Source organism: Paralichthys olivaceus, chromosome 20 (genome assembly GCF_024713975.1).
Source record: "Paralichthys olivaceus isolate ysfri-2021 chromosome 20, ASM2471397v2, whole genome shotgun sequence".
In the NCBI taxonomy this organism is placed as follows: Eukaryota; Metazoa; Chordata; class Actinopteri; order Pleuronectiformes; family Paralichthyidae; genus Paralichthys; species Paralichthys olivaceus.
Window position 1 is genome coordinate 14,190,175 of NC_091112.1, and position 18,753 is coordinate 14,208,927.

The 18,753-nt window shown below is 42.8% G+C and overlaps 4 protein-coding genes across 7 annotated transcripts in view; 1 reads left to right on the forward strand and 3 right to left on the reverse strand.

Moving 5' to 3' along the window:
• dlgap3 (discs, large (Drosophila) homolog-associated protein 3) overlaps positions 1-8,691 on the forward strand; it is a 118,878-nt gene extending 110,187 nt beyond the window's left edge. For all 4 annotated transcript variants that reach the window (XM_069516967.1, XM_069516966.1, XM_069516965.1 and 1 more), the window contains one exon: positions 330-8,691. In XM_069516967.1, the coding sequence (XP_069373068.1) occupies positions 330-635 (306 nt within the window). In that variant the 3' untranslated portion in view covers positions 636-8,691. The remainder of the gene's footprint in view (positions 1-329) is intronic.
• LOC109646061 (tissue alpha-L-fucosidase-like) lies at positions 8,144-11,933 on the reverse strand. Its single transcript, XM_069516969.1, has 8 exons — positions 11,434-11,933; positions 10,572-10,706; positions 10,338-10,475; positions 10,092-10,197; positions 9,799-9,999; positions 9,491-9,681; positions 8,800-8,899; positions 8,144-8,687 (listed from the first exon to the last, which is right to left on the reverse strand). Exons 1-8 carry the CDS (start codon positions 11,772-11,774, stop codon positions 8,553-8,555), a joined length of 1,347 nt encoding a protein of 448 aa, XP_069373070.1. The 5' UTR covers positions 11,775-11,933; the 3' UTR covers positions 8,144-8,552.
• A 654-nt stretch (positions 11,934-12,587) lies between these two features.
• LOC109631587 (uncharacterized) lies at positions 12,588-14,664 on the reverse strand. The gene has a single exon (XM_020090434.2). The coding sequence runs from the start codon at positions 14,554-14,556 to the stop codon at positions 13,741-13,743; it is 816 nt and encodes a 271-aa protein (XP_019945993.2). The 5' UTR covers positions 14,557-14,664; the 3' UTR covers positions 12,588-13,740.
• Positions 14,665-14,872: 208 nt separating this feature from the next.
• On the reverse strand, positions 14,873-18,509 carry LOC109631510 (tissue alpha-L-fucosidase-like). The gene is made up of 7 exons (XM_020090338.2): positions 17,905-18,509; positions 17,634-17,768; positions 16,795-17,038; positions 16,497-16,697; positions 16,224-16,414; positions 16,032-16,131; positions 14,873-15,429 (listed from the first exon to the last, which is right to left on the reverse strand). The coding sequence occupies exons 1-7, from the start codon at positions 18,276-18,278 to the stop codon at positions 15,292-15,294; spliced, it is 1,383 nt and encodes a 460-aa protein (XP_019945897.2). The 5' UTR covers positions 18,279-18,509; the 3' UTR covers positions 14,873-15,291.
• Positions 18,510-18,753: the final 244 nt, after the last annotated feature.

An 18,753-nucleotide genomic window follows, 5' to 3' on the forward strand; every position in this document is an offset into this window, starting at 1 on the left:
TTTCTCCTTTTCCTCTTTTTGTGTATACGTTATTTTTGTTTTTCCTTTCCCATTTCATATCTTTTTATGTGACCTGATGCCAATGCATGATGGGATACTTTTTTTTGTATTTTTCTTTAATCTTTCCGTTGTAATGTCCTGTGCCACGATTCTTCCTCTCGTTTTTTTTCCTTTATTTTCTCATTTACCTTGTTTACCCCAATATCTCCACCTTTTTGCCATGGGATTCCTATTGTACCTCCTTACAAAACCATTTCCTCACCACCCGATACAAAAAAATCCACTGTCTGTTCACATGTGAAATCTATGTCTCATCGTTGACGGGCAAGGAGGACAAGAAGCTTCCTCCTCCTTTACCAAAGAAGCCAGCGGGTGGCGTGAGTGGCAGCCTCCGAGCCGATAGCGCTGGTGAGGTGGGCAGCGGAGGTGGGTCGGGGGGCCTGGTGGTGCCTCGCGTGGGCGGTCACACCCTGCCCATCAGGGAGAAGTCCCTAGACCTCGGGGATCGTCAGAGGACGGAAGCGAGGAGGAGGCTGCTGCAGACCAAGAGAACCGCCTCCTTCAGGCAGAACTCGGCCACGGAGAGCGCCGACAGCATCGAGATCTACATCCCCGAAGCCCAGACTCGACTCTGAACACAAGGACTGCGGTGTCTCCCTCTCCACCTCCTCACTCACCTCAGACAGACCTGCACCTCATTTTGGATCTGGTGCGGGTCATCTGCTCGCCGTCCCTCTGCATTTACATTCTCTCACATCTGCAAATGCCAATATCTTGCTCATTCAACAAGCAATGACAGCCATTTTAGTGTCTTACAGACACAGAGGCCTAGACCTGATAGGGTTGCTAGCTGATTTGAGTTACAGACCTTTTTAATTCTCTGGATTTCTTTCTTTTTTCATTTTCTTTGCCAACAAACAGTCCATTTTTATAGGCAGCAGAGGTCCACGCAGTAGTAGCATGCCTGTGCGTGTTCACCTAGCACTTCTCCATCACTTAAAATAAAGGGCTTAACAGGCACAAAACCTCTGGCAGAATCTCCCTGTATGGATCCCTGCTCCATATTGCGTTTGTGAAAATCACAGTGAGATTAATCATTGATGCTACCACTACGGTTGACCCTCCTCTCACTATCAGTTTTATGCTGTTGAAGTCAGATGGTCCTCAAATCCTCCAAACACCGTGAGCCTCCTGCAGCTGTCACCTCTCACCCAGGTGCCATCTGTCCACCCAGGCCCTCAGTCATCGAATACGAAGCTACTTTCCATCTCTCTCCTTCATTCCCCACATCCGCATCCCGTGTGACCACTCTTAGCATTCAGCCATGAGGCTGTTTGAATGTGCAAGTGCTATTTGTACATAGTGTGCACACTCACGTTTGCCAAAAGGAGCTCTTGCTGTATAGCATCACAGCCTTGACAGCTAGAGAGCATCACAGTCTAAAGAGGGAAACAAAATGTGCAGTTTTCTCTTTACGCAGTCTTTCTGAAGTTTCAGGGGTGGGGATTGCTGGGTATTTTTATGGGATTTTATTTTGGTGGCTTTTCAGGACTCTTTACTGGCAAGGCCCCTACTTCACTGTGAGACTATAGCACCACCAAGTGGTCAAAAGTGGACCCAAACCAACAGGAGTGGTGCATAGAGAGTTTTTTCCACTTCAGTCAGAAACAGACGCCCTGATGACACAGCCATGAAAGAAGATCAGTTTCTTTGTTATGACTTTTTTTCAGCTCTCTCTCTCCCCACACTCCTTCCTGTTTTCTTCGAATGAATATTGTTTGAGTGGACGTCCCCGTGGTGTTTTTTTACTTAATTAAGAAGGCGGTAGATCACTAAGAAGGAGTGAGCTGCCAAGGTCTTGGGTTGAATCCACTTGCCTAACTTGAAGTACAATCCTCTCTCTCACAGACACACATACACACACACACACACACACACACACACACACACACACACACACACACACACACACACACACACACACTGCTGATGAGAGATGGAATGAGTTCTCTGATGGGAATAAAACAAAAGGAGTCACATTGTGCGTGGCTCCCTCCATACCCTTTCCAAAGAATCATCATAGAGAGGATACCACTAGTTGTGAATTTAATAGAAAGGAAGCAACTAGGTAGTGTATTGCTGAGATTAAGCACCCCTGGTTGTGAATGGAGTTACACAGTATGTTTGTTGCACTATGTGTTCCTGTACTGCCCTTATTTATTTACTAGACTTCCTGAAGTTGTAACACCCGGTGTTCCCACTGAAGTGTAGCATGATTTAAAAAGCTTTGAAGGGGTCTCATTTACACAATGTGCGTCAGAACGCGTGTTTCCTATTTAAGTGCTTTGAGTGGATGTTGTGCACAGGCTCGTGTGTATGTGGTGCGAATGTGGACAGGCTGCGTGTAATAATGGGACACGTGACGAAGCCCAGTGACTACTAACAAGTCCAAATCAGCCATTTTAAACAAACACAAAAATGTTTAAGCATGACCTGTTTAATTCTTTTTCTAAAATTTGGATGGAATGTGTCGGCAAAATGGGATATTTTAATGGGAGATGTATATTTTATAATATAATCTACATTTCTAGATTAGTAGAGACTATTGAGTACAGTATATGTACAAAAAAGAAGCATATATCAAATGTGAAATACTACAGTATTATTATTATTATGATAGATTGTAGCATTGTGTGAAACTTCAGCTGTGTGGCATATCCAGACTCAGTATATGTGAAAAAGACTTTTTAAATGATGATTATTATCTTAGGTTTGTGAGTGCTGGGTCAGGTTCACAGGGTATAACTGGCAAGAGTGTTCATTGCCAAGTATGATCCTCCTTAGATCTACTGTATATCTATGTGTGGTTCGAACAACATATACTGCTGTATCCCCTCCCTGTATTTCCTCTTTAGAGCCAACTACACGTGCCTAACCAGCTATATGTGGTGGTTTCCTTTGAAAACAGTTTACAGTCCATATATATATTATATAACAGCGAGAGAGAGAAAGATATGTAAATATATATGTCAATCTGCAGGAAAGCTGCAGAGAATACTGTTAAAGAAAATGTTTTTATCGTACTGACACGCCATCCTTTGTCTCCCTCACCTTCACTTGCAATACTCACATACGACTGGCAGACTTTGTTGATACTGCATGTTTTATGACAAATTTAGCAGAATCTCTTTTTTTGGGGGCCGATAAAAGTTAAGCAAAATTTTGTAGCTGATGAAACTTTTTTTGTGTAATTGAAAAAAAATGACAAGAGTTTTAGAGTGCAGTTGTTTCAATGAGTCACTTCTTTGTACAAAGATTCTATCGTCGGAGGACGGTAAACATTGGACACTTTGAAACTGCAGTCGGCGCTTTTGACTTGAATCTGGACTGATCAATAGAACAACCTCCGTGAACAAGCTGCCCTGGCGATGAAAGAAGAAAAAAAGGGCTCTGAGTCAGACTTTGTTTTTATTTATTTTGCAGCAGTGTGGGTGTCGGAGCAGCCTTTTATCCCCTCATCCCTTCACCTGTGTCACCCTCAAACTTGACAACATCTCAGTGGTGTCTGACTCGGCCCTTGAACAAAGCACAAAGACCTGCTTTTATACTGTTACTCCACTGTGAACGGACTCTCGGTTCCACCCTCCAAATCCTCGAACCCACACGCAGAGGGATGGCACGGCCTTTCCATTTGGGCCTTGAGGGACACCAGGAATCAAGGAGGCTTTGGTGGATATTTATACTCGGTAGCAACTTCTACTACTTCTTCAGTTTTCGCTGACTTTCTCCTCTGTACTCTTGATCACTAGTTGAGGTGTTAGCCAGCCACCTTGCCTTGGTCCATTGCAAACACACTTTTTCGTGGTTGTGATTTCATTCTCTTTTGTTCTGTATCTATCTTACCTGCTATATATCTGCACAGTATAAGTACAGGGGCCTCAGCTAACAATAGCAGCTGGGTGTATAGTTGTACAAACATGATCCAAGCACTCAACAACACACCAGACTATATGAACCCTCTCCCCATCTGTCCCCACATGGACAGCCAGACGGACAAGTCAACTCCGAGTACCTCAGTTTCTAGCAGCAGTGTCTCCAGCCCCCGACCCCTGACCCCGGCCTCTGTCCTCAGGGGATTCTCTAGCAACCACACACAACAGACAGACCCTGAAAATACAGGACCAGAGCCGTCCCACAGGAATGTTGATCCATATGAACAGAAGGTGGGGGGACGCTCGCTGTCTGAGCCCAGTATCTCTAGTAGCCATTTTCAGAGACTGGATGAGTGGAGGGCGGTGAAGGGGGGGGTGATAGCTCAATTGTAGCATGTAATCTGCAACAAAGTGGAGCAGGAGGGATGTTGTAGCAGCAGATTTGAGTTTTAGTTTGACGTTTCTCTGACGCAGAGCTGCTCTGGAGGAAAAACTGAAGTCACCGGAGGAATCTGTTTTTCCAGCTATGGAACCACAGCTATGAGCTGAGGCTGGGTTTTCTTGTCTCATCAGTGTCTACAAGTGTGTAGAGAACAAGCACTGTCACACCTTGTGTCAGCAATGAAAGGCTTTTAAATAACTAGCAGCAAAAGTTAATATTGCATAAATATTAGAAGGAACTAGCTGATACCAAACCATAATATCATTATCAATACAATTTTTAAACAAGTATTTTGGTATCAAAATTATAAACAAGTGCATAATGCGAAAAGACATGAATATGCAAAAATAATACAGTTACGGATCAAACACATATTTGGATGTTGTAGTTTTCAACCAAACCTCTAAAATTGCAATGATCTTGCAGTCTTGTGTACATATAGAATTTATGGGGGTTCTCACAATATTGTCATTGCTGTGGACTAACATAATCAGCTGTTCTTAGGGCCCCCCTATTGACACTGGGGCCTAGCCTGTTGCAACATATATGTACCCATCTATTCTCATGTGCAATTTTTATTTACATAGAAGGAGACAGTAGAAAACGTGGACATTTGAAGTATAAAAACGTTTATCATCAGTAAAAATAAAATGTGATGTGAGATTAAGCAAATAAATTATGATGAACATGAAGCATGTGACTTTGACTTATGCTCCTGCAGAAAGAAAATCAGATGAGTGGACCGACTACATGAAAACATGAAAAAGCCACATTTCCCATCTACATTGTTCTCCGCCACTTTAGGTTTGACAGATCTTTTAATTTTGCGTAGATTTCCCGCAATTACTAAATGGCACCAAAACTGTTTATCTTGATGCACTCAACTCCAAAATGTTATGGCATGGAAATGCACGTTACAATGCATTTTCTTTTTGCTGATTTCCTGGAACGTTGACTTACTTGAGATTGATATCCATATCATATAGAGATAATATATAGATATAATAAAGATAACATTTTGCTAGATTATGTACAAACATGCATCATTTATTGTGAATCCCTCATGGATATGAATTCAACCCCTCAATGTAACTAATTAATGAAAACTGACGTGTTAACAGGATGTAAATATATTAATTATAAGTTACTGAAAAAAGTATCAAAACAAGGTCTGAGTTCATGAAAACATACAAAGGTGTCAGTTTCTCCTCTCTGAGGTTTGACTCTCCCTCTGCCTCCAGAGCAGCTCACAGTCAAGACGAAGTTCAACTAAAACTCCAATGTGCCTTCAGCGCTGAGGTGTTACTGCGTTCGTGCTGTGTGTGTGTGTCAACACTGTGACGTTGCTCCACAGTGCACACACAGGTCACCATGTGGGTCACAGACAACTGAGCAATTACTGTGTAATTAACAAGAAAAAACGATCACCCTGCCACCCTCATGTTTACAAGACTGTAAATACATGTTGCCAATGGACATTGCTCTTCTCAATATTACATATATTGTTATTACAAAAATGATTATTATTAGTATGATTATTGTCATTAAAGGATTTATTATTGCCACCACTGTCATTATTATAAATGATGTTGTCAGTTATAGCTATGGGTAAACATTGTTCTGTATTCAAGGGCGTGTCTCGTGTCTGATGACAAAAACAGATTAGGTGGATCTATGATGATGAGTCTTAAATCGCTGCTACTAAGGAGATGGAGTTGGAGAAAAGCAAACTGACACTAACTCTGGGAAGACATTTTTCTCTCTGGGATGGATGATGGATGCTCCCGTGTGGAGTGAGAGATCACCGCAAGAGGAGAATGGACTGAAGGAAGATCCAGACATTCTAGCTTCTTTCTCCATGAGCGTTTATTCCACTCTGAACTTTTAATTGTGCCAGAAGAGGGAAAAAAACACGGACATCACACTGACACAGACTCTCCACTCTCTGTATTCTACTCTATACAGTAATGTAGCAAAAACTAAATAGTCTCTTTCTTCTCTGTCCACCTGTCCTACTCCCCTGTCTCTTCACTGAACACCATGATTTTAATCAGACGGGTTTGATACAGCGAGCTTTTCTGTCTTTAAGCTCCGCTTTATCCTTGAGTTCTCTTCTTTTATACGCATTTGATCCAGTGCCAAGACAGCATATTGTACATACAAACATGAAATGTTTTTTTTCCTCCTGTAAAATGAAACTGACCGGAGCATATAGCAATAGCGATGCCATAAGATACAACCTTTGTTTAGTTGATGCAGATAGTGGATACACAAGATGCATGAGAACACCACGGCTGACAGGGGGGACGGGTGCAGTCTTGACTTTGCGACAGACGGCAGAGAGGGTGTTGCACAGTGAAGCCTAAATCACGACTCTTGTTTGTTGTGTTGTGGTTCGCATTTTGTACATACAAATTTATTTATTGATCTCGTATGTTTTATGGATCTAGATGTGTCAGAGCAGCACGTCTGCGAGCGATCGAGCCCAGAGAGATGGCACACTGTGACGTGGTTTACCCCAACACAGAATGTAACACTGTCAACGTTGTCAAAACATTTTTTAATGGCTAATATTATTACTATTAATATGATTATTATAAAGCTATTTTAGCGAGTTAAACCAGGGCGGTGCTGTGTCTCCTTTGTCTTTCTTTTGTGTCAATTTTCTGACTGTGAAAGTTTTGTATTTGAGCATCTAATTTTTCTATTTTGCTAAAATCTGAGCGATCTCCCACAGAGCCACACTTATTTTAAACTATAGACTGTATATGAAGATGGACGACACGGCAGCCCCCCCCAAAAGCCAAAACATCTTCATCACTCTCTGGTGTCTGGCCAAAGTGTAGGTCATAAAGCCCACCTCCTCCAAAGTACACATGGAACAAATTGTACCAGCACAAGATGACTCCGCGTCCAGAGGATTTTAGCTTCAATTTTGTGGAGTGGGAGGAAGTGAAAGAAGTATCATCCACTTTAATATACAGGGTAGAGTACATGTCAGACCATTTCCTCTTCTGCCCCCCCCCCTTCATCACATAGTTCCAGTCTTTGCACTAAGCTAAGAAAATTTTGGCTTCTGGGTCTGGAGCTGTATATTCAATGACAAATGCAGATTTCTAAGATTAACATTTTTGCAGTGCTCACTTACCCTCTTGGACAGCATGAATTTAAAAATGCAAAGCAGAGTTCAAAGAGAATTTCCATTGTATTCTTTCTTTTTCTGCTCGGAGAGATGTGAATTGCAAATCAAAAGCAGGCCAAACACACCTAGATACATGGAAAAAGTAATTAAAATTACAGTCACAAAGTAAAGTTTGTATGTTGTCACATCCCACCACTGGTTGACTGTGACCTTGACCTTTGACATTGGACCACTACATTCTAATAAGTCATCATTGAGTCCAAATAAACATTGGTATCAAATTTTAAGGAAAGACAGTCTTAAAATTTCGCAAGAATAGGACGGACAGACAGACGCACAACCCGACCACAGGCTGCCGCAGACAAAAACTATTTAGGGGAAGTTTGTCTTGAGAGGGCTGGCGAAAATAAAAGTGTAATCAGGTGCTGCACAGAACAGTAGCCCAGAAGTTCTGAATCCTGGCTGCAGTATGTAGATAATGACCTATTCGCTCACACTTGTGTTTGAATAGCATTCTCTCTTTAAATATCATATCTGAGGTTTTGCTGGATGATGAGACTTTAGGTGACATCAGACAAATGGTAAGAGAACTCTCAACTGAGGTATTTTAAGACAAGACAAAAAGTGGACAGTGAATAAAAGTACTTTAATTCATCTTAAACATTTTACATATTTCTGGCCACAATCAGTAATCACACAATCCAGAAAATGTTTCATCCAAGTTAACAGTAAAAATATAAAAAGTGCATTGTAGGTAAAATTCAATTAAACTGAACAGATTGCCCTCTTCATTTAGAATCATTAAAAAAAAGAGCACATATAAAAGTCAGTGGCACATTACACGTCACAGAGGATTCAACAAAGACAAACGTCCCGTTATTTCATTTTTGGAAAAAATTTAAATCTAATACACAAGTGTTGTCTTTTCAACCCGAGTGTATAAGTTTCCCCTTTACCCTACATAATGTTAACCTGAGTTTATGAAGTGGAACCCCTGGTCAGATAGCAGAGGTTGAACTCTCCAGGTGTTTAAGGATCACTGGACACCTTCCAGTTTCAGGGTCCATGCCTCACCAGGGCTGTAGGGCAGCTGGGGCAGCAGGACAATAAGGCCAGAGCTGGGACTGATTGGAGACCAGGGTAAAGACTTTGGATTCCCCAACATGGTGACCTGGACATGGGACAGCAGTGATTTAGATTCTTACTTTTCATATACTGAAAATCACATATCTTTTTGTCAAGTCTTTACTGATGAGTTTAGATAAAAATCTCTGTCCTTTTACCTTGGTGTTAGCTGATGTTTTGGGTTCCAACAGTTTGACAATGGACTCAGACGGTTTGGTTACCATGATGGCATAGACGGTGGTCCCCTTAGATGTATACCTGCAAAAAATGGAGATGATCGCTGCATCAATAATCAGCATGCTGGATCAATCACTTAAGAAAGATTACAACAGATATTATGTGCTGAAGGTCGTGCACACCGAGCCTTTATTTCTTGTATTCCTTTTTTAAACTTGTCATCCAATAAAAATCTAACACAGAGAATGGCATGTTTAATTATTCTATTTGTTGCAAAAAAGCACAGCAGGAGATAAAAAGGAGTCGAGGAGTGAGGATCCTCTCACTTCTTGAAAAAAGAAGAAGAAAACATTAGATCAAGTCAATCTTGAGAAGACGTCAGGAACAAGTATTTCATCTTCTGATGAAGGATCTGAGTAATTATCACTTCCAAGTCTGTTTCAGGATGCCAGTGGTCTGGTTTGATACACTACCAGCACTGAGGCCCACGTTAAAAAGAAAACACTTTTCTGTGAGTTGGTGTGTAAATGTGATTGACACAACATGACTTTACACTGAGTGAAAACACTTTACAGATTTAGCAGAGATTTCTCGAAATTCTGCTCTCGATTATGAAACACATTTCAACATGAGCAACTGGGTTTCATGATTCATCTCTTCCCCGTTTATTACCAGATTGGCATGGTGCTGTTCCCTTTTTGGAGCCTCCAGGGTTTAGAGGCGTAGATGGCCTCGCCATTGACATCCAGCCAGCCCCCTACACCCCTGAGCCTCTCCTCGAACAAAACAGGGATCATCCCGTCAGGTGTGGGGCCCACATTCAGGAGGTAGTTCCCTCCCAGAGCCACGGTACGAACCATATCCTGCAACAGCAGCAGCAGCAGCAGGGTGAGGAGGATGATAACCATCGTAGCTGTCATTCCAGATTGATACTATATTATACTACTACTATACTTTAAGATACTATCTCATATCCTCACCTCTATGATGGAGGGTAAGTCCATCAGTTCAATCAGCTTCATGTTCCGCCTGTAACCCCACGATAACCTGTCCACAGACATGCACTTCTCCCACTTGTGGTCGGGCAACTGAACTGGAGTGTACTTGTCCTTACAGTTAAAGTAGCCGCCATGTTTACAGGCGCAGCCAGCTCCCCACCTGTCATTGGTCACGATTGTGTCCTGAGGCGAGGGAAATCTGATGAGTACAAGCAACCTCACTGAAGCAATAAAACCGCTGACCGTTGCCATCTGAACATGATAAGTGCACCTACTTTGACTGGGCTGTCATTATAGAGCCAGGCAAGGAACTCGGTGGAGTTCCAGTAGGTGTCAGGTGCTTCCCAGTCCCCATCAGACCAGATCAGCTCAGGTTTGTACCTGCAAGGCAACAGGAAGGGAAAAGCTCAAACATCCTCCCAGCATGCCATGCTCGTGACAATAAACTATCAGGTGATATTATAAGTAAGTTATTGTGGAGAAGTGCAATCAGCTGATGCAATAATGGCAGCACTACACACCTTACGACCATGTTATAAAGCTCTGGAAGAAGTTTATGTGTCACAAAATACTGTGTTTTAAATCCATTCTTCTTGTCAGCCAGGTAGAGAGGGTTGAACCACTCATAAAGAGAGTTGTAGAGTCCATAGTGCAATGACCTGCATGAAGAAATTACAAACTTTAAATTTCTGATCTGACACCAGCCTCATGTCAGTACCACCCGCCAACGAGAACCCCTTTCTCTGAGGACCCACTTGTTGCGCACTGCGTCTCCCAGGTCGCCCACGAGGTCTCTGTGAGGACCAGTGTCCACGGAGTTCCAGTTCCAGGAATAAGGAGACGCCCAGTTAGTGAATCCCTCATGATGTTTGGCCGTCAGGACGACGTACCTGTGAGTCACATGATAATGAAAGTCTTTAGAAATGTGCTGCGCTTACGGAAACTTGAATGACACAACACGAGCAGCATGGAGTCACTATGTCTTATTTCTGTTGTTTTATGTTTCACCATTTACTTCAATTGTTTTGGATGTGGCTGCAACACTGTAACCCTTGGACTCCAGTAGTGTTTAGTGGACTCAAACACTTCACCCACCCCTCCATCAGCATAGTGCTTTGTACATAATGAACGATTCATGTCTAACACTAACTTTAACCCAACCACAAGTCACCTGAGATATAATATATATATATATATATATATATATATATATATATATATATATATATATATATATATATATATATTTATATACAGTCTATGGTATACACACACATACAAACACAAAGGAAATCTAATCTAAAATACACACTATCACTTCCATTATCTCTCACTCTCTCTTACTCACACACACACACACTTTCTCTCTCTAACACACTCTCACACATACTTTCTCACACACACACACTTTCTTTCTCTCTCTCTCTAACACACTCTCTCACACACAGATGTATGTATATCCTCATCTCTAGTCCTGGACTCTCTTCATAACACCACACACACAACGTCCTGCTCTGTTATTGCTCTACCACTTGTTAACTCGGTGTCTTCTGTCTTACTCGTCCCTCGCCTCCTCTCATCAGTGAGTAAACAGGTGATCTACAGGAGCGGACTCACTTTGCACCGGAGGCCTTGAAAATGTCCGCCCACTCCTCTGGGTCGAAGAAATGAGCGTGAAACTGAGGAGCGAACTCTGCGTAGCTGAAGCCGGGCGGGTAGTTGCTGCGCATGAAGCTCACACACTTGGGGTCCGGGGGTTGCTCGCCCTGCCAGTACCACCAGAACCACTCGCTGTCGAAGGCGGGGACAGAGAACACCCCCCAGTGGACGAAGATCCCCACCTTGGCTTCGTCGTACCACGCAGGCAGCGGACGGGCGTCCAGGCTCGTCCAGTTCGCGGTGTAGCGAGCCGCGGTTTGAGAAACGAGGGCAGCGGTGAAGAGGAGCAGGAACAACATGGTGCCAGACAGAAGGTCACGCCACCATCACATGAGCTGACAGTGAACACACCTCAGAGAAAGCTCTGTTGTACAATCTGTGAGAGGAACAAGGAAGCTCAGGCTGAGCCACAGGGAATAACACTGCAGGTGATTTACTTCCTGTCATGTGACGGATCGCACATGATCGGTCACGTGGCTCTTTGCTTATTATCACTTTGTTTAAAGTTTCGCATTTTGCAGAGACACGTGTGTATTACATGAAATACTCACAACTAAACAAGATCAATATATATATATATATATATATATATATTACTTAGTAGATGTATATAGGACTGCTTTACATAGAAGGTATAATTTATTTCATAAATCCGTATGCACGCACCACATTAAATATATATATATATATATCTATATATATATATATATGTACACACATACATACATGCTGTGTTATTACCCTCTCCACACAGATCAGTTTAGATCAAATAAGATCTAAACATAACCGTTTAAAAAAAATGAATTCAAATCCCCATGTGATTCAGATTTGTTACAGCCCTATGAAGAGTGTAACTATGTGATGATAGTTTAAGATTCCCCTTTTTCACCAGGGTCTGCATCCCTTGATGGAGAATTTGATTTGCCTGATGTTTAACTGTTATTAGACTAGTGCCCTACTGGTGAAGTAAGGGGATTTCTTTGAGAGACTTATCAGGATATTTCCAATGATGAATCGAATGCTGAAGAGTTGATAGAAAAGTATTTCTGTTCATTCGAAAAAAAATCTACTTCCAATCTGTTATCCCTCTGTAAATACACAACACTGCCATAGATAGATAATGAGAGATTTTTTATTATTGTGAGGAAAAGAAATGGGCAAATATTTTCTTTGATAATAGATTTCATAAAAATTGAAATAAATGTCAAATACATACTGGATGCACATTGATTATTGTTATTTTGTTTCAATTTCCATTTGTTTTTGCCTTTAATGTTTCTGCTACTGTGAAACTTAACCCTGTATTCAGTCACTGAGCACTTTATTAGGAACACCTGCACAACTGCTTTTTCATACATTCAGTCAGTCAGTCAATTATGTTGTTATAGCCCTTTGAAATGTGTCATGCAATGCATACAATCACACCGATAGTCAGAGATTTCAGTTCATGTTTACATCAAACACCAAAATGGAGGAAAAATGAACCATCCTTTACTTCCAGGCCAGCACAATAACACATCATGGAATAAAGAAAAACATTTTTTTAACTGATCTCATGGACGTGACTGACTGCATTTACATGGACAGCAATATTCTGCATTTTTGTGATTATAATGTTTCATGAATATTCTTTTCATTTTACAGTTTGCGTGTTGCAGAGCATTACGTAATAAGGATGGGAAACTTTTGTTAACTGCTGTCGCAAAATGCTGTTAAAGATCCAATAAGACATTATGATGTGATTACGATGTACACATCTACATAATGTGACTCATGGTCAGAATACACCAAATGTCTTAATTCGATAATGGCGTATTCCTAGAATGACCTTATTTGGGTTGTGGTAATCAGAAAATGCTGTTAACATTTTCCAATTTTTTATGGTCTATATCAGAATATTGATGTCCATGTAAACATTGTCAGTGACTTCTGTGAACTTCAGTGACCTCCCGTTGACACCAAATGTGAATCTATAGTACAACACCTCTGGGATGTGGTGGAACAGGCAATTGGCAGAATGAATGTGCAGCTGGATCAACTGCAGAAATGATGTGGTGCATTGCAGTCATGTCAACATGGATCATAATCTTGTGGATCCATGCCATGAATAACTGAGGCAGGCCCAGTGACTTTCTTAATAAAGTTCTCAGTGAGTGAATGTTACATGTTCTGTTGGTGCATAGCTCAGTATGCACATATTATTCTATTCACATAGAAAAGCATGCAGAGGTCCGGTTGAGTCTCCATGCTGCAGTCAAAGTTTGTTTATTCTGGGTCATTCTCATCATTGCACACAACATCAAGGTCCCTGTTTACAACATCTGTAGAGGACTGAGTCTTTGAGTGTTGCTCATCCTGGTCCCTGAACACAACATCTGTGGAGGAATGAGTCTTTAAATGTGTATCATCCTGGTCCCTGAACACAACATCTGTGGAGGACTGAGTCTTTGAGTGTTGCTCATTCTGGTCCCTGAACACAACATCAGTGGATGACTGAGTTTTTGGGTCCGGGTCACCCTGGTCCCTGAACGTATCTGTGGAGGACTGGGTCTTTGAATGTGGGTCATCCTGGTCCCTGGACACAAAACCTGTGGAGGACTGGGTCTTTGGGTCCGGGTCGCCCTGGAGCCTGCACACCAAGTTCTTATCGGTCTCCAGCTGTGGACAGGACGCGTACACGGCCAGAGCCTCCAGACCGGCCACGATGAGCGAGTCCCGCCGCTGCGTCTTGCGGCTGTACCCGAGCCGCTTCAGGGTCCGGCGGGTGGTGGCGAGCGAGATGGTCTTCTCCGGGGCGCTGCTGTTGTACAAAGCCTGGATCTCTTCACTCGTCGCCTGGATGTTCGCCTCCACCACCCTCTCCATCCTCCTCTCGCCGCTCTCGTCGACGAGGCGTTTCCTCCCGCAGGACCCCCGGTGGCTGGAGGTCTTCCGCTTTTCGCACCATTCCCGGTAAACCCGGGACACGGCGGTCTTGGAGAAGCCGAGCCGCTTCACGGTCTCCGAGATGCTGCAGCCGGCGCTGCGGGCCCCCACGATCATACCCCGCTCAAACTCACTCAAATCCCGCGACTTCCCCATGTGTGTGCCCGCGTCTCCTCCGACAGCCTCTGGGGAGTTTTAAGAAGAAACGCCGGAGACTCGAGGTCTCTGCCAGAAACAAAACAAAGTCGTAAATACTGCGTCTTCTTCTGTGGTTTGGTTTTTTTGGCACATCAGACTGAACCATGGCTTATTGTCGCCCTCCTCAGTTTGGCTTCATGATTTCTTATTCGACTTTCGTTAAGTTCTGATCATGTACAACGAAAAACACTCTGTCAGCTCCCACATCACATCAACATGTACACACCAGTGGAAACTATAAACCATAATATGAAATAACACAGTTTGACAAATGTTAATGTAAAGCCAAATTTTTATTGTTTGATGGAAGTTTGACTTTCGTTCACATTGAAATGTTTAATGTCTCATGAAAAATACATTAAAACATGAAAGATGAATAAATATCATGAACCAGGAAATTAATGTCATAATCTTTACATGTATTCTCATATTTTACTCAGGGATCACACACACAAACTCCATTTCATTTCATGCAATGGAAGTGTGCCATTAATACAGGTGTGAGACTGCTATATATCGAGTATCTCAAAAGTAAACTTTCAGTTCTCAAAGTAACAAGAAATAATAATTACTATAATAAAGATGATCAAAAATAAAACTTTGGTCACTTTTTTATAAAACTTACTGATAATTGAATCTGAGATTTTGTAAACATCAGTGTAATAGATATGCAACTTGACACAACACTGTATGTCAGGCTACACCCTCCAGCTTCAGAGTCCAGGCATTTCCATGAGACATTGGCATCGCAGGCATAAGAATCATCAGTCCGGCTGTTTGCGTCATTGCCTTGTAGCTCAGTCTTATGTTGGGATAGTCCAGAAGTGTCACCTGTGGATACAGGAGATGATTAAGCTTGACTTTTTTCTTAAATTCATTTAAATGAAATTCAAAAGGAGACATATTATACTTATATTCAGGTTCTTAATTTTTAACGTGGGTTGTTACTTAAAATGGTTTACATGCTCTCGACTTGAAAAATGAAAATCTGGACTCATCGGTCTGATGACTGACTGGGCTATTCAGGAGCAGTGTTTTTAGGAGGAGCTCTCTTTACTGCAGACTTTGGGCTTTTTAAGCTTTGGTGGCTGCGGTAGAACACGTTGTCCACTAAACACAAGGTCGATGATCAGATCCCCAACTCCTCTCTTCTGCATGCGAAAGTGTCCAGCTCCTGACGGCTTTGCTGACAGTGTATGCATTGTGTGTGATAGAAAAAGCGCAGCATACAGTAGCACTGTATGAATCTGAGTGGGTGAATGTGGTATGTACTGTAAAACGCTTTGATGAGACTAGAAAAGCACAGTATAGAGACAGTCCATTTATCATTTAACCTTTACCATACAAGAACCCACCCATGCAACACAGTAAAAGAAGGGAAAACTGAAAAGCATCATATGTCTCCTTTAACAGACACAGTGTGGAAGGCTTACCATGGCTTCTCCAGATATCTTAGGCGTTGTTAGTTGAAATGGTTGGTTGGAGGGCCAACCCAGCAATATGGCATAAACTGTGTTGTTTTTGGCAGTGTACCTTTAATAGGAGCAAACTGTGGTTAAAGCCAAACTAAATCAGTCTTTTGCATATAAGTAAAACAGATCGTGACTTCAGATTCTAAGTCCCACCAGACTTCAACCGTGTTATTCTCCGTCTGGCTCCTCCAGGGAGTGGAAGCATAGATAGCCTCCCCATTTATCTCCAACCAGGCACCAAGTTCCCTCAACCGCTCCTCGAACACGGGAGCGATCATTCCACTTGCCATGGGCCCGATGTTCAGTAGGTAGTTGCCACCCATTGCCACCACGGTCACCATGTCCTGAGAAAAGAGACTGATCGATGAATGCTGCATCTCCAAATGAGTTATTACATAAATAACTACCACCTACTGTGTCTTTCACCTTTATGATAGAGGGTAGGTCCATGACTTCCTTGAACCTCATGTCTCTTCTGTAACCCCAGGAACGGGTGTCAATGGTCTGACATTTTTCCCACTTGTGGTCTGGAGGTTTACTTGGGCTGTACCTGTCAGCACAGTTGTAGTAGCCTCCATGTTTGCAGTAGCAGCCATAACCCCACCGGTCATTGGTAACCACCTCATCCTGAAGTAATACACATGATTGATACATAAGTAAGTACGTAAGTAAAGCATGAACCAACATACTGTGTGTGTTCATGTGTGTGTGGTGGGTGTTTCACCTTGACTGGACTGTCATTATAGAGCCAGGCCAGAAAATGGGTTGAGTTCCAGTAGGTATCTGGTGCCTCCCAGTCCCCATCAGACCAGATCAGATCTGGTTTGTATGTTTCCACAAGGAGCCTGAGCTCTGGGAGAGTCTTCATGGCCACAAACCTTTGAGTCTTGAATCCCGAGGCTTTATCCGACAAGTAAAGAGGATGGTACCACTCGAACAGGGAGTGGTAGAGACCCAAACGCAGGGATCTCGTGGCAGAAAATCATTGGTAAATATACAAAGTAGTTGTAAGCGACTTCTTTTTATGTCAGCTTTTCGATTTCAAAGTTTCCATTGCTTCTCTGTCAAGAGTTACATAATTCATGCTTATATAGCTGGTTTGTGCCATGCAAATCCAATGTAAAATGTAAGAACAAGGTGTAGCTGCAGTGTTTCTGTTATAACAGCTCTGTGGTGGTCAGGTGGCAGGGTGTGTGACTAGTTTGTTTGTGTACTCTGAAAGATGCCACAGCGCAGAAGAGGTGCAAAATATATTCCGGGTGTCGCAGCAACAAAAGCAAAGATACACAGCAGATTGGATTTCAAGACACATATACATTGGGAGTATGACCTTAGAAAATAGACATGGGCTGCAATGCAACCTTCAAATCGTATGATCCTGTTCTGCCGATAACTCTAAAAAAATCATTCCCTTTATGGAGATCAATCATTCATAAAATTCCTAAATCATTGGTCCTTCCCTTGCATGGTCTCATAAGAATGTATTAATCTACTGATCATTATCAATCTGCCATAAAGGAGGGCCGAAAGGTGGATTTAAATAAACACAGATGCAGCATCCACCTCTTCCTGACAGCAGCAGCCAGTTCTCCCACCAGGTCCCGGTGAGGACCAATGTCCATGGAGTTCCAGTTCCAGGAGGTTTCTGAAGGCCAGTTGGTGAATCCCTCATGGTGTTTGGATGTGAAGACCACATACCTGCAAAACCATGCACACATCATCTTGGGATAAGGTGCACTGTGCATATGTATTGGACCTCTTTATTGACATTTTGATAGCATCATAGACAACAACACGTGTCAGTACCAGGTAGAGATGGAGCTGATGACCCTACCTGGCTCCAGATGCTTTGAATACATCCGCCCACGCATCCGGATCGAAGAACTCCGCCTGAAACATGCTCGCAAAATCCGCGTATGTAAAGTCCGGCGGGTAGTTTCTCTTCATGAACTCCACGACCTCTGGCTTCTCGTTCTGCCACCAGAACCAGAACCACTCGCTGAACTGGCCGTAGCCGGGGACCGAGAAGACCCCCCAGTGCACGAAGATCCCGATCTTGGCCTCGTCGAACCACCCGGGCAGGGGTCTGGCATCCAGGCTGGTCCAGGTCGGCTCGAACCGCGCTGCCTCACGAGTTTCAATCAATAACAGATTCACGAGGATGAGAATAACGCAGGTAGGACGCAATGGAGGCAACATCATCACCATTGAGGAGGAGGAGGAGGATTGTGATCCTTTGGAAATGAGGAGCAGAGCTGCACTGACTCCACTCTACTGTAGAAACACTCTGCTCTCGGTCACAGATTCTTAAGTTTGTAAAACCGGTGTGACAGGGTCACATCCAAGCGGTAACAGCTCGGGCTGAGCGATGAGGCAAATGCGGAAGTGCACAAAGATGGAACGATAACACGGACAATACGTCCGTCTTTATATACAGTGTATGGTCACATCACAGTGTGTATATAAAGAGACACACGTGCCACGCCCACTATATGCATCCAATCGTTACCCAACCATTATCACTGGTCACATGGTTAGGACAAACATTTTGACAGAAGTATATAGGTCATCACAGGGTACCTTCATTTTGTGAAGAAATGTGTGTTTAAAATGAACAACTACAACACACAAGTCTTTGTAGGAGAGAAGTTTTAAGTAGAGCTTGAAGACGCAGAGAAGAACA